We start from the raw sequence: 13,918 nt of genomic DNA on the forward strand, positions 1-13,918 counted from the left end.
TTTAGTCTTATAAGACCACCTTTGTAAATGTGGTGCATCATTGACCAAAATATTATACAGTGGATATCTGTGATGGCATTGACTGTCACTTAAGAGGCTTTCTACCGAAATTAACCATTTTCCCTTTTGAAAGTTTTATATTCATTTTCTTGGAAGTTTTACTGCTTTATTTCAACATAACTTATTATATTTTTATTCATATGTATTTTCCTTTATGTATCTCTTTCCTCTGTGTTTTAGTCTGGGAATGCCTTATGGTATTATAGGCTTTTTAGTGGTTTTAAGATTGGTTGTTTCTTTTAAATTTTATATTTTACTAAGAATTTTTAGGGTTTTTGTTTGTTTGTTTGTTTAGCACAGGTTTGAATAATGTAGCCTGCTGTTAATAAAAACAGAAACCTGACCCAATCAGAGATGTGTTCCTAAAGTTGCAAATGTCTTGTCAAAAGTGTGAGGAAGGTTATACAAAAAGGAGATGTTATATCTTTTTGATTTGAGGAGACTGAGTGAGTGCTTAATAGCTTATTTGTGACTATAAACTTTAACTTTGAAATTTACTCTTCCATGTTTATCTCATGCTGATGTTTTTGAATCTCTGCAAAGCTACCAAGGCATATAGACTTGTGTTTGCCTGTTTGAGGGCTTATTGTCATGAAAAATAACTTTAAAATAAGCAGATAAATAGGAAATGATTTAGAATATTTATTGGGCAATTTCTGTTTATCTCACTGGGAAGATAAAAGTGGCAACATATAGGAGCAGCTTGTATTTCCGTGTCTGCCTGAGCTTAGTTTAGAATCCCTAAGTCAGCCTAAAATGGATTCTAGACTTTGGGACAAGAATAAATCTAGACCAGCCAAGTGGAGTAAAAACCTTTAGTTAAAATATTTGGTTCAAGCATTGGATGTATTTTTTGAAGATCAGTATTTTCTAAAACCTTCCTGTATTTGAAAATGCTTTAAAAAATTATGACCTACATTCAGGAATTAACTGTATTTTTTTTAATAAAATTTCTGTTTTTTGCTCTTAGGTGATCAAAGAAAAGATCTGAAAATGACAAGTAGAAGACTTGAGGAATCGATGGGGGCTGTTCAGATGGGCTTAGTCAAAATGTTAAAAGGGTTCCAAAGCAAGGTTTTGCCACCCCGGAGTCCCAGGGTGGTCACAGAAGAGGAAGTAAACCGCATGGTAATGTATCAGAGAAATTGTATATAAAATACTTTTTTTATTGTTAAGTATTTTTTTATTAGTTGCTCACGACACTAAAATGATCTTGACATATCATACATTAGAATCAAATGGGGTATAATTTCTCATTTTTCCAAGTGTACAGGTTGCAGAATCACTTGCCTCTTCAGGTCATGACATCCCCAGAATATCAAACAGAGTTACTGACTGACTAGTATGAATTTAGTTAGAATAGTAGCTTGTTGCAGAGCCTAATTACCTGTTAAAATTCAAGAAGTTTTGAAATTGCATGCACACTTGAAAGTACAGGCTTGAATTGCTTAAATTAATCAGTTGGGGTTAAGACTCTGTGTCTTAGTCCATTTTCTGTTGCTCTAACGGAATATTGGAAAAGGCGTTTATTTCAGCTCATGGTTCTGGAGCCTAGGAAGTCCAAGATTAAGTGGCTGTATCTGGTAAGGGCCTGTGCTACACCCTAGCATGTCAAGAAATTGGAAAAACAGGGCTGGGTTGTAGCTCAGTGGCAAAGTGTCTGCCTTGCATTGGCAAAGCTCTGGGTTCAACCCCCAGTTCCAAAAAAAGACAAAAAAAAAAAAAAAAAAAGAACCTCACCAAAAAAAATTAAAATAAAATTAAAAAAAAGAAATTAGGAAAAAGGCAGGCATGTGCAGAAGCAAGAAGAGGGGGCTGGACTCTGAGAAAAGGGTTATTTTATTCATGAGGGCTCTAACACAACAAATTAAGGTTCCAACACATGAATTTGTATTGGAACCATAGCTCTGTATATACAAACTTAAGATTTTTCTTAATGTCAGGTATAACTGGATTAAATTGTCTTTTGTTTAGTTCAGAAACAGCCAAATATCAGAATTTCACAGGATTCAAGCTAATAATTTATTATTTCTACATTGGCAAGAGTTATTTGGTTTGTATATTTGTAGAACACTGCACATTAAAATAATGACTAGATGGTATCTAGGAAAAATGCATAATTTTTCTTTTAAAATAAAAAATAATTATATCTTTAATTATCTATAATGATTTGTTGAGAGCTGATTATGAACTACATGGTACAGGAAGTATTAATAAAGACTTGGAGTGCTAGGAATAGCATTCACTGTATTTTAAAAGTTGATTTCATGGAGCTGGGATTGTGGCTCAGCAGTAGAGCGCTCGCCTAGCATGGGTGGGACCCGGGTTCAATCCTCAGCACCACATAAAAATAAAGGCATTGTGTTGTGTCCATATACACCTAAAAATAAATAAATAAATAAATAAAACAAAGCAGAAAAAAAAGTTAATTTCAAGTTGTATTCCAATTAGACATGCAATGTCAACCTTCTCTTTGGTGGTGGCAGTTGGTGCATATTTATAGAAACTTCTGACTTTGCTTTTAAGATGTCATTATTTTAATTTGAATCACAATGTAGCTGATACCTCAACACTGTATTACTCTAATCATTGTTCCAATCAAAAAGAATTTTAAACCAAGTCAAAAACCTACATTAGAAATATGCCTTCATTTAAATGGATTCAATCAGAGAATTCAAATTTATAGGAAAACAAGCACTCCTGAAGAGCACTGACTTTAACCCAGGGCAAAATTAATCAGCTAAATTATATTCTCCTGAGTGTTTTCAAAACCCTTGGCATATACTTTGGCATTAGGTTGCTGCCAGGGATTATAAATCTCCTTGCATATCAAGTGGGCCCTAGAACCATGTGAACATTCTAGAACAAAACAACTGAGTAATATTGGTTGGTTCTGAATAACTAATCCTTTGATAAGTTAGTTTTATTAAATGGCAGGTTACTCTTCATTTTCACAATATTAGTGTTGTTTTTGGAGTGTGTGAATGTGCCTGGTGTTGGATCTGATGATCAGCTCAGAGCTCTTTCTAATCAGTCCAAATGTGCTCTTGTGATTTCTAAAAGTTTAAACTCGTTTCTAAGTAGTGGAACCACACTTCAAGATTCTTTACATTTTATAAATTTTCCCTTTATCATGATATAATATGATAGTTAAACACCCCAAAAAGATTTGTTTACATGTAGCTTCAGTTGAGAAATATAAGTATTTTAAACTCTTTATCTCTGAAGCCTGTAAGTGATTTTACAACTTAAGAGAATTTTATGCTCAGATGCTTTTTTCTGAGCATAAAATGTTAAGCTCTTTGGACAGGTTCCTGTACAATTTCTTGACTTTTTTTCTCGAGGGTTCCTCTGTGCGATTCCTTCAAATTTATAAGAGAAGGGCAACCACATGTCACTTTAAATTATTGTGCAAAGACCTCAAAAGTGCATGGGGCACTCTCTTGTATAATTTAGTTATTTTAAATATTTTATAAGGCAACTTAGTGGCATTCCAGAATTATCCTGAGAGCTGCAAATACAAATTATTCATTGCTGGCACTTATGCAAACATTTCTCCACTGTAACCACATATGACTCTTTGGCTCTTGTTGTTTTGAATCCTAGCTGACACCCTCGGAGTTCCTGAAGGAGATGTCCCTCACCACAGAGCAGAGACTGGCAAATACACATGTGATGTACCGGCCACAGATGGTTGAACTCTTAGATATGGGGGAGACCACTCATCAAAAGGTAGATGAGCCTGAAGCTAGATCATGGGAACTTTCCGGAACAGTAACTAAATGAAAATGGTCATCTCTGGCTACCCAGTCCTTCCTTGGGTTTGCTTTGTGTGCTCCTTTTCTGACTCCATTATCCTGAGTTCTATGATTTGGTGTGGTGAGGGCCGCAATTAATAAGTGAAATAACAAATATCTAAAACTTTTTGAGTAGTCCTTCTTTAGGTACTTCTGGACACTGTTTGAAACTATTGCTTCCAGGTTAGGAGTTATTCGAAGAACTATATTAGCTAAGCCCAATTAAGTTATCCTTTTAGGATAACAAACAATCCCTTCTTAATGAGCTGTCTAGTGAGAAAGAAGAAGTTGGCCTTGTTTATTGAAGCAGGCATTCATTGTCTATTTTGGCTTATTTCCAAAAACAATTATATCATTTTAGACTAAAAAGAGCTATTTAACTTGTTTTTATATTCTAAGGCAAACCATATGCTCTAGGTTTTAGGAGTTTATGATTATAAAGGAAGGTCTCATTTCCTACTTTTTAATTAATTTCCTAAGCTTAATGCTTCAATTTAAGCATAATTTATGCATGAATTATGGTTGAACTCTATCAGTTGGAGTGCTGCAGATCAGCCTCTTTTGGAAGGATTCCCTAGCTCTTCCTGAGAGTTTTGAGTTACATCCCACATGGGAAGGAGTCCCTGAAGTTCCTTTGCTCTTGCTGCCCCAAGAACTGTGTACATAATCGACTCCCTATCTAGGATTCACATGCAATTTGCTGCTCTGAGCTTCGCTAGCTTTAATTATTAATTGTGTCATCTCTTCCCTACAACCACCCTCCACATCTGGTGGGCGGGGGGAACATGGTCTTGCCCATCTTACAGTTTAGTAGCAACTGCTATAAACTTTGCCTTTGCAAATATATCTTTAATCAAACCACTTCTCCCCCACTCCTCCACCACCATCATCTAGACCACAGAAACACCCTCCCTGCTTACACCCTCCCTACACCCTCCCTGCTTCTAGCCAACACTCCTTTGTCAATTCTCCATGAACAGTCAGAGCGATTTCTAAACATTAAACCAGAACATGTCTAACTTCCCATTACTGTCATAAGTAAATAGCTAAACTTGACTCTCAGGTGCTGTGTCACATAGCCCTGCCTCCTACGTGGGACTCTTTTCCTTCCACTGTTATGTCTGGTTTTTTCCTCTACTAACTGCGCTTGCCTCTTGCTGCTCCTTAGACATGGGAAGATAATTACCCTGAGTGAAGGAAAGATGGTTGCTGTTTTAGACAGGTAGCCAAGGGAAGGCCTGCCTCAGGGGTTGACACCTAGCAGAGATCTGAGGGAAGAGCATTTCAGTCAGAAGGAAGAGCAAGTGCAAAGTCCTTAGAGTGAGGACATCAACTCAAGGAGGGTGGGAGCTTTGTTGGCATCATTCCTAACTTTATGTTTAATTTGGAAAGGAACCTGGCACGTATTGTAAATTCGGTATTTATTGAACGAAAACACGAACTTTCTCTTCTAACTGCTTATATCCTTCCTATATTCTTGAATGTTTGTTTTGTATTCTTTGATTTTTTTTTCTCCGTTATGTTGTTTGAATTTATGGTGAAATGGTGCAGTTAAGATTTTCATTGCTTTGTTGAAACAATTTTCTGGCAAATATTCATTTTTCCCCCTTACCTAGTGCATTATACTTGTACATAATATTTGGGTTCATTTTGACAACGTCATATGTGCATGGAGTTTGTTTGACTACATTTCTGTCCCTGATGCCACTGCTCCCCCAACCCTGCATTCTCCCTCTCCCCCACTCTTCCTCTACTGGTTTTTGGTTCATTTGTTTATTTATTTATTTATTGGTACCAGGGATTGAACTCAGGGGCATTCAACCACTGAGCCACATCCCCAGCCTTATTTAGTATTCTACTTAGAGACAGGGTCTCACTGAGTTGCTTAGCACATCACTTTTTGCTGAGACTGGCTTTGAACTTGTGATCCTCCTACTTCGGCCTCCTGAGCTGCTGGGATTAGGGGCTTGTGCCACCACACCCGGCCATTTGTTTATTTTTGATTGACACTTTTTACAAATACATAACAGTGGAATCCACTTTGGTACATTTATACATGCACGTAGTGTGATTTTTATAAATTCATTACACAGTTCCTCCCCATTCCTGTCCCTCCTCCCACCACTCAGTCTCTTTCTACTCCACTGATCTTCCCTGTGTATCTATGATATTCAGTCCCCACTTCATCCCTTGATTTTCTGAATCTGGCTCATTTCACATTTGTGTGTATATACCACTTTTCTTTATCCATTTGTCTGTTGAAGGGCACAAAGTCTGGTTCCATAATTTGTCTATTGTGAGTTGTGCTGCTTTAAACAATGATGGCTATATCACTGTAGTGTGCTGATTTTAGTTCTTTTGGATAAATACTGAGGAATGGAATAACTGGGTCATATGGTGGATCTGTTCCTATTCTTTTTTTTTTTTCAATTTTTTTTTTTTTTTTAGTTCATAGATGAACACAATACCTTTATTTTATTTATTTATTTTTATGTGGTGTTGAGGAACCCAGTGCTTCACACATGTGAGGCAAGCACTCTGCCACTGAGCCACAGCCCCAGTCCTGTTCCTATTCTTTTGAGGAATCTCAGCACTGCTTTCCAAAGTGGTTGTACTAATTTGCAGTCCCACCAACAATGTATGACTGTCCCTTTCCCCCCACATCCTCACTAGAATTTATTATAGTTTGTTTTCTTGGTCATTGCTATTCTGACTGGAGTGAGATGAAATATTAATGTAGTTTTGATTTGTATTTCTCTGAATGCTAGAGAGATTGAATATTTTTTTATTTACTTATTGACCATTGTGCTGCTTTTTTTTAAAAAAATTCTGTTTAATTCTTTTGCCTATTTATTGATTGGGTTGTTTTTTGGTATTAAGTTTTTTGAGTTCTTCATATATTCTGGATATTAATTCCCCATCAAAGGACTGGCTGGCAAGGATTTTGTACCTTTCTGTAGGCACTCTCTTCACATTTTTAATAATTTTTTTTGCTATACAGAAGAATTTAAAATTTTACTGCATCCCACTTACTGATTCTTGGTTTTATTTCTTGAGCTTAAGAGGTCTTGTGAAGGATGTTGGTGCCCACATCAACATGATGGAATGCTGACCCTGTTTTCTTCTAGCAAAGTTTCTGGTCTAATTCCTAAGTCTGATCCACTTTGACTTTTGTGCAGGGCAAGAGATAAGAATCTAGTTTCATTCTTCTACATATGGATATCCAATCTCTCCAGTACTATTTGTTAAAAAGGGTATCTTTTGTCTAACATGTAGTTTTGGCATCCTTGTCAAATATCAGATGACTGTAAGTATGTGGGTTTGTCTCTGTGTCTCCTATTCCATTGGTTTTCGTGTCTGTTTTGATGCCGATGTCATGCTGTTTTTGTTACTATCACTCTGTAGTGAGAGAGATCAGGTGTTTTGATGCCTCCTGAATCACTCTTCTTGCTCAGGGTTGCTTTGACTCTTCTGGTTTTCTTATTATTCCAAATGAATTTTAGAAATGTGTTTTCTTGTTCTGAGAAGAATGTCATTTACATTTTGACGGGGATTGTATTGAATCTGTAACACTCTTGGTAATGTGGCCATTTGGACAATATTAATTCTACCTATCAAAGAACATGAATGGTCTTTCCATTTTCTAAGGTTTTATTCAATTTCTTTCTTCAGTGTTCTATAATTTTAATTGTAGTGACTTTGCATCCCCTTGGTTAATTAATTTCTAAGTTATGTGTGTGTGTATGTGTGTATTGTGAATGGAATAGTTTTCCTGATTTCTCTCTCAGTATAATGAATGGAATAGTTTTCCTGATTTCTCTCTCAGTATAATCAGTGTTGGAATATAGGAAAACTTTTGATTTATGAATGTTGGTCTTGTATCCTGCTACTTTTATGAATTCATTTATCAACTCTGATTAACTCTAGAAGTCTTCCAGTAAAGAGGGTTTTTTTGGTGGGGGGAGGGGGTCTTTTAGGAAACTATTTGTACCTCTTTAATTTTCTTCTCTTATTTGATTTCTCAAGAACTATATTGAATGGGAATGATAAGAGTGGACATCCTTGCCTTGTTCCTGATTTTATAGGAAATGCTTTTAGTTTTTCTCTGTTGTGTAGATATTGGCTTTGGGTTTGTTTATATTGTTTCATAATAGCCTTTATAATGTTGAGGTAAGTTCCTTCCATTCCTAGTTTCTCCTGTAGTTTAACATGAATAGGTGCTGGATTTTATTAAAGACCTTTTCTGCATCTACTGAGATGATCATTTGATTCTTGTTCTTAATTCTATTGAAGTGGTGAATTATATTTGATTAGCATATGTTGAACCAACCTGGCATCCCTGGTATGAAACCCACTTGATCATGGTATATATTCTCTACTTGCTGTGTTTTTGAAGGTCGTTTGTTAATATTTTATTAATCATTTTTGCATCTATGTTCATTAGGGATATTGGTCAGTAGTTTTTGTTCTTTGATGAGTCTTGTCTGGCTTTAGCATCAGGGTTATACTGGCTTCATTGAATGTATTTGGATGATCCCTCCCTTTAAATTTCATGGAATAATTTGAGAAAAGCTGGTGTTAATTATTGTTTAAAAATCTGGTAAAACTCAGCTGATAATCCATCTGGTCCTGGACCTTTCTTTGTTGGAAGTCTTTAAATTGCTGTTTCAATTTCATTACTTTTTATTGATTTGTTTAGGTTTTCTATATCTTTCTGGTTCCATTTGGGCAGGTTATATGTGTCTAGAAATTTGTCAGTTATCTTCTAAATTTTCTAGTTTATTGGAGTTTAAATTTTCAAAATAATTTCTGGTGATACTCTAGACCTCAGATGTGTCTGTGGTGATATCTCCCTTTATCATTTATTTGGATCCTCTCTCTCTCTCTTTACTTTGGTTAGTTTAGTTAAAGATTTATCAAACTTATTTATCTTTTTAAAGAACCAACTCTTTGTTGCATTGATCCTGTATATTGTTTTAAATTCTCATTTTCTTTAATTTTGGCTCTGATCATAATTATTTTCTGTCTTCTACTGATTTTAGAATTAGTTTGTTTTCTGTGGCCTTGAGGAGGATCATTAGATTAAGTATTTGGAATCGGTTTAACAGAGGCACTCAATACTATAAAATTTTCCTCTTAGAACTGCCTTCCTACTCTCCTAGAGATTTTGATATATTGTATCACTATTTTCCTTTGTTTTCAAGAATTCCTTGATTTCCTTTTTTCATTTCTACTATGATCCATTTTTCATTTAAAAATAGTATTGTTCAATTTCCATGTTTGTAGGTGGTTTATATTTTTTCCTATTGATGTCTAGTTTCATTCCATTATGATCTGATAGAATGCATGAGATTATATCAGTTTTTTGGAATTTGATAAGACTTGCATTGTGACCTACAATATAATCTATCTTGGAAAAGGTCCCATGAGCTGCTGAAAAGAAAGAAAATTCAGCTGTTTGGGGATGAAATATTATGTAGATGTCTATTAAGTCCATTCAATTTTTACCATAAATCTTTATGCTATAATTTTTATTGTTTTTATATTGAATGACTGTTTGTTGTTGTTCGGAGTGTGTTGAAATTACCCAGTATTATTGTACTGAGGTTGGTCTGGGATTCGATATCAAGAAATATTTTTTTAATGTAATTTCTGACATTTGGAGCTTATATTTACAATTGTTATATTTTCTTGTTGGATTGTTCCTGTTAGCACTATGTAGTGGCTTTCTTTGTCTCTTCTGATTAATTTTTGCTTAAAATTGCTTTGTTGGGCATGAGAATAGCTACTTCTGCTTATTTTCAGACTCCTTTTACATGGAATATTTTTCCATCCTTTTACTCTTAGCCCACAAGTGTTTTGCCTATTAGATGAGTCTTTTTTAAATAGCATATAGTTGGATATTATTTAGATGAGTCTTTTTTAAATAGCATATAGTTGGATATTATTTTTTTAATCCATTCTGCCAATTTGTCTCTTTTAGTTGGGGAGTTGAGACCATTTATATTCAGTGTTATCATGGATAGATTTTGTAGTTTCCTGTCATTTTGGTTTGTTTGCTATGCTTAATTCTGTCTTAATTTTCATTTTGTTTGTTGATCTTCTCTTTGTGAATTTGGGAGTTTGTTTTTAGGTTCCTCCGTGTGCAGTATATCTTTGACTATATTCTGTAATGCTGACTTAGTGGTCATGAATTCTTTTAGTTTATTATTGTCATGGAAATTTTTTGTTTCTTCTTCAATTTTGCAAGATAGCTGTGATGGATATAGCAATCCTGGCTTGCAATTGTTTTCTCTTGGAACACTGAATGTCTCTTTCTAGAGTCTCCTTGATTTTAGGGTCTTGTTTGAGAAGTCAGAAATGAGCCTTATTGGTTTGTCTGACAATATTCTTTTCTTCTTATTTTTCTTAAGTATTTTAATATATCTTGGCTTTATTTATCATGGGTATTACTATCATTATCATTATTATTACTGTTAATACCGCTATTTTTTGAAAGAAAGGAATTCTTCCTGGACTTGCTTGTTTGAAGGCAGTTAATGTTGAGTACTGTCCCAGACCAGCAGGGATTCTCCATGATTCAGTGTAACTCTTTATGAAAGAGGATTGAATGTATATGTATTTATTTGTGAGGAGGATGACTTTATTTTTTAAAAATTATTGCATTTATGTGTAATATAAGCATACAGTTTGATGAATTTAATAAAATAAATGTGATCATATATCTACTTGCCAGATTAAGAAAAGTAACATAACATTACTGGCCTACACATGCATTTATCTCCCTATTTTCCAAAAGGAGTGCTGATTTATTTATTTCATGAGTTAGTTTTTCCTTTATATAAGGAAAATAATGCTATATATTCTCCTTAATTTTTGGTTTACTTCACCCGATATATGGTTTTGAGATTTATTTATTGTGTTTAGCAGTGATTCATTCATTCTTTGTTATAAAATATTTCCATGTATGAGAATAACACAATTTGTTTATACATTTTACTTCTGATAAGCATTTGGTTGTTTACACCTTTTGACTATTATAAATGATATTATGAGCACTCTTTTATATACATTTTAATGCACATATACATATTTCCATTAGACATATATATAGGAGTGGAGTTTCTATGTCGCAGGTGAAGCATGTTTTGTTTTTTGTAGGTAATTTCCAGTTTTCCAAAGTGTACCAATTTGCACTCTAACTAGCTGTGTTTGAGAATTCCAGTTGCACTAATTCCTTGATTAAACTTGGTACTGTCAGTCTCTTTACTTTGAATCATTTTATTAGGTCTGAGGTGCTGTTACATTGTGGTTTAATTTGCGGTTTCTTTATAATGAGGTTGAGCATCTTTTCATATGTTTTTAGCCATTTAGATATCATATTTTATAAATTTCTTAATTATGTTTTTTGTACATTTATTACTGATTCATGGAAGTTCCTTATATGTTCTGAAGACTAATCCTATATGTGTTTTATAAATAATCTCCCACTTCTTGACTTTCTTTTATTTCCCATGGTAACTTTTGATGAATGTAAGTTTTACATTTCAGTATAACTTAATTTAACAGTCTTTTAGTTTATGTTTTTTATTTTTTGTGCCCCATTAGAGGAAACTTTGAATTCTCCAAGATCATGAGGGCATTCTTCTAGATCTTCTTTAACAATTTTGTTTTTCCTTTTGGTGCTTTGGTAAATGCAGTGCTTTGGTACTCTGGGATGGTGTGAAAGAGGAGTTGATTTTTTCATAGGAGTTGTCCAGTTAACACCACTTATTGAAGAGAACATCCCCTTTCCTGATACTTTTTAGTGTTGTTTTTGTCATTAATCAAGTGACCATATATTTAGTAATTGACTTATGGGCTTTTAAATCTATTACATTTGCTTTTATAGTCAATCTGGTCCTAATATCTTATTATCTTAATTACTGTGATAAGAAATAGTATATGATTTATAGTAGCATAATTATAATGCCCTTCTACCTGATGTAGTAAGTCCTTCTCTATTGTTCTTTAAATGTGTCTTATCTATTTTGATATTTTTAATTTCTACATAAATTTTGTAATCAGGTTTCAAAAGCCCCCCCCCCAAATTCTTCTGGAGCTTTCTTTTATTGGGTAGCATTGAATTTTGGGGTTAATTCGGGGAGTATTGGACATCTTGAATAAATTGAGTCTTTTAATTCATAAACATATTATATTCCTATATTCTTGTAGGTGTTTTTTAATTTCAATAATATTTTGTCATTCCTTGCACATCTTGTATTGGATTTATACCTATGTGTTTTACAGTTTGTGTTTTACAGTTTGGAATGCTATTTTAAATGGTACTGTTTATAAATTTTATTTTCTAAATGTTCATTGCTGGTACATAGAAATATAATTGAGTTTTGTATGTTGAATCTTACCACAATGACCTTGATAAAGCACTTATTAACTCTAATAGTTTATTTATAGTGAATTTTGAATTTTCTAAATAATAATTTATATTTTGGAGAAAATTACAACTTTGTATCTTCTTGAATGATTTCTAATACTGAAAAAAGCTTTAAATTTCTGGAATAAACCCCAACTTGGTCAAGACATGTTAACTTTGTATGTATTGATGGTCTCAGTTTGCTAATGTTTTCTTCCTTGTTATTTATTTATTTATTTCTGTAGTTCATAAGTTGAGACTGACCTTTCTGTCCTTCTCAGGTATGTTAAGGGTGTTACTAACATTATAATTTGAATTGGGAGACATTCACCTTTTTTTCTTTTGGCAAGTTTCTATACCACTTGAGTTGTTTCTTCTTTAATGTTTGATAGCATTTACTTGTAGAGAGCTATCTAGGATTGGCATTTTTTCTTTTTTTGTATTTTATTTTTTTAAGCATTACAATTCTTATTACTCATATAGGACACAATTTTTCATATCTCTCTATATAAAGTATGTTTACAAGGATTGGCATTTTTTCTATAAATGGTTTTTGTTTATAGTTTGGATTTCAGAACTATTTGGGTTTTCTACTTCTTGTGTCAGTTTCAGTAAATTTTGATTGTATTTTTCTAGGAATTTGTACTTTTCATTTTATTCACAGAATATATATATATATATATATATATTTGTACTAGGGATAGAACTCAGGCATTTGACCAAATCCCCAGCCCTATTTTGTATTTTATTTAGAGACAGGGTCTCACTGAGTTGCTTAGTGCCTCGCTATTGCTGAGGCTGGCTTTGAACTCACAATCCTCCTGCCTTAGCCTTCATAGCCTCTAGGATTATAGGTATTCACCACTGTGCCTGGCCACTTATATAATCTTTTTACTGAGAATGACTGTAATAATTTTCCCATTTTCATTCTTTATATTTTCTCTTTTGCCTTTTGTTTTGTTTTATTGATCAGATTCACCAGGTATTTTGTCAACTTTATTAGCTTTTCAAAGATCAACTTTTTGCTTTGTTGGTTCTGTAATATAGTTACTTTTATTTCATTAATTTCCACTATTATTTTTGTTATGTCAATTTTTTCTTTCTTTTGGTCAATTTTGCTATTCTTCTTCAAAATTATCAAGATTGATGGATACATGTAAGTTTCCAAACTGTGTACAAAGGTGTCCCAAAGTGTAACCATGAACTCACAGGGCATTATGGGGTATTTTAAATTTTTAAGGGAAACATAGCCAAAACTTGTTGGATACTACACAAACTCCTAACTTGAGCCAATTCATAGTGTCAACATTAGATCATGCTGTATTCCCTCTGACAATGTAATACTTTACAAATTTGGCTTCTCACTGGTTGTTTTGGTAAAAACGGAAATAACCTATGAAAATCAAGATAGAACAGAAAAGAAAGGGGTATGTCCAATTTGGTTCTGTTGGGTAGTACCCAGCTGGTGCACATATCTCAATAGTAAGCAAGTTATTATTATTGTCTTTTATGACCAGAATTCATTTAGACTAACCACATTCTTACCTTTTTATTACTTTTCTTTCATTCCTCTGTTTCTGAAGTTCCAAGATAAATTTCCTTCTCCATAAAGAATACATTTTGGTAGTTCCTTTAGAAGTTTTGACAA

The 13,918-nt window shown here is 33.7% G+C and overlaps 1 protein-coding gene across 1 annotated transcript in view; it reads left to right on the forward strand.

Moving 5' to 3' along the window:
• Positions 1 to 1,038: 1,038 nt before the first annotated feature.
• Positions 1,039 to 13,918, forward strand: part of Hydin (HYDIN axonemal central pair apparatus protein) — a 316,785-nt gene continuing 303,905 nt past the window's right edge. The window contains exons 1-2 of the mRNA XM_076838342.2: positions 1,039 to 1,188; positions 3,667 to 3,792. Coding sequence (XP_076694457.2) covers positions 1,054 to 1,188; positions 3,667 to 3,792 — 261 coding nt within the window. The 5' untranslated portion in view covers positions 1,039 to 1,053. The remainder of the gene's footprint in view (positions 1,189 to 3,666; positions 3,793 to 13,918) is intronic.

The sequence above is a fragment of the Callospermophilus lateralis genome, chromosome 18 (genome assembly GCF_048772815.1).
Source record: "Callospermophilus lateralis isolate mCalLat2 chromosome 18, mCalLat2.hap1, whole genome shotgun sequence".
In the NCBI taxonomy this organism is placed as follows: Eukaryota; Metazoa; Chordata; class Mammalia; order Rodentia; family Sciuridae; genus Callospermophilus; species Callospermophilus lateralis.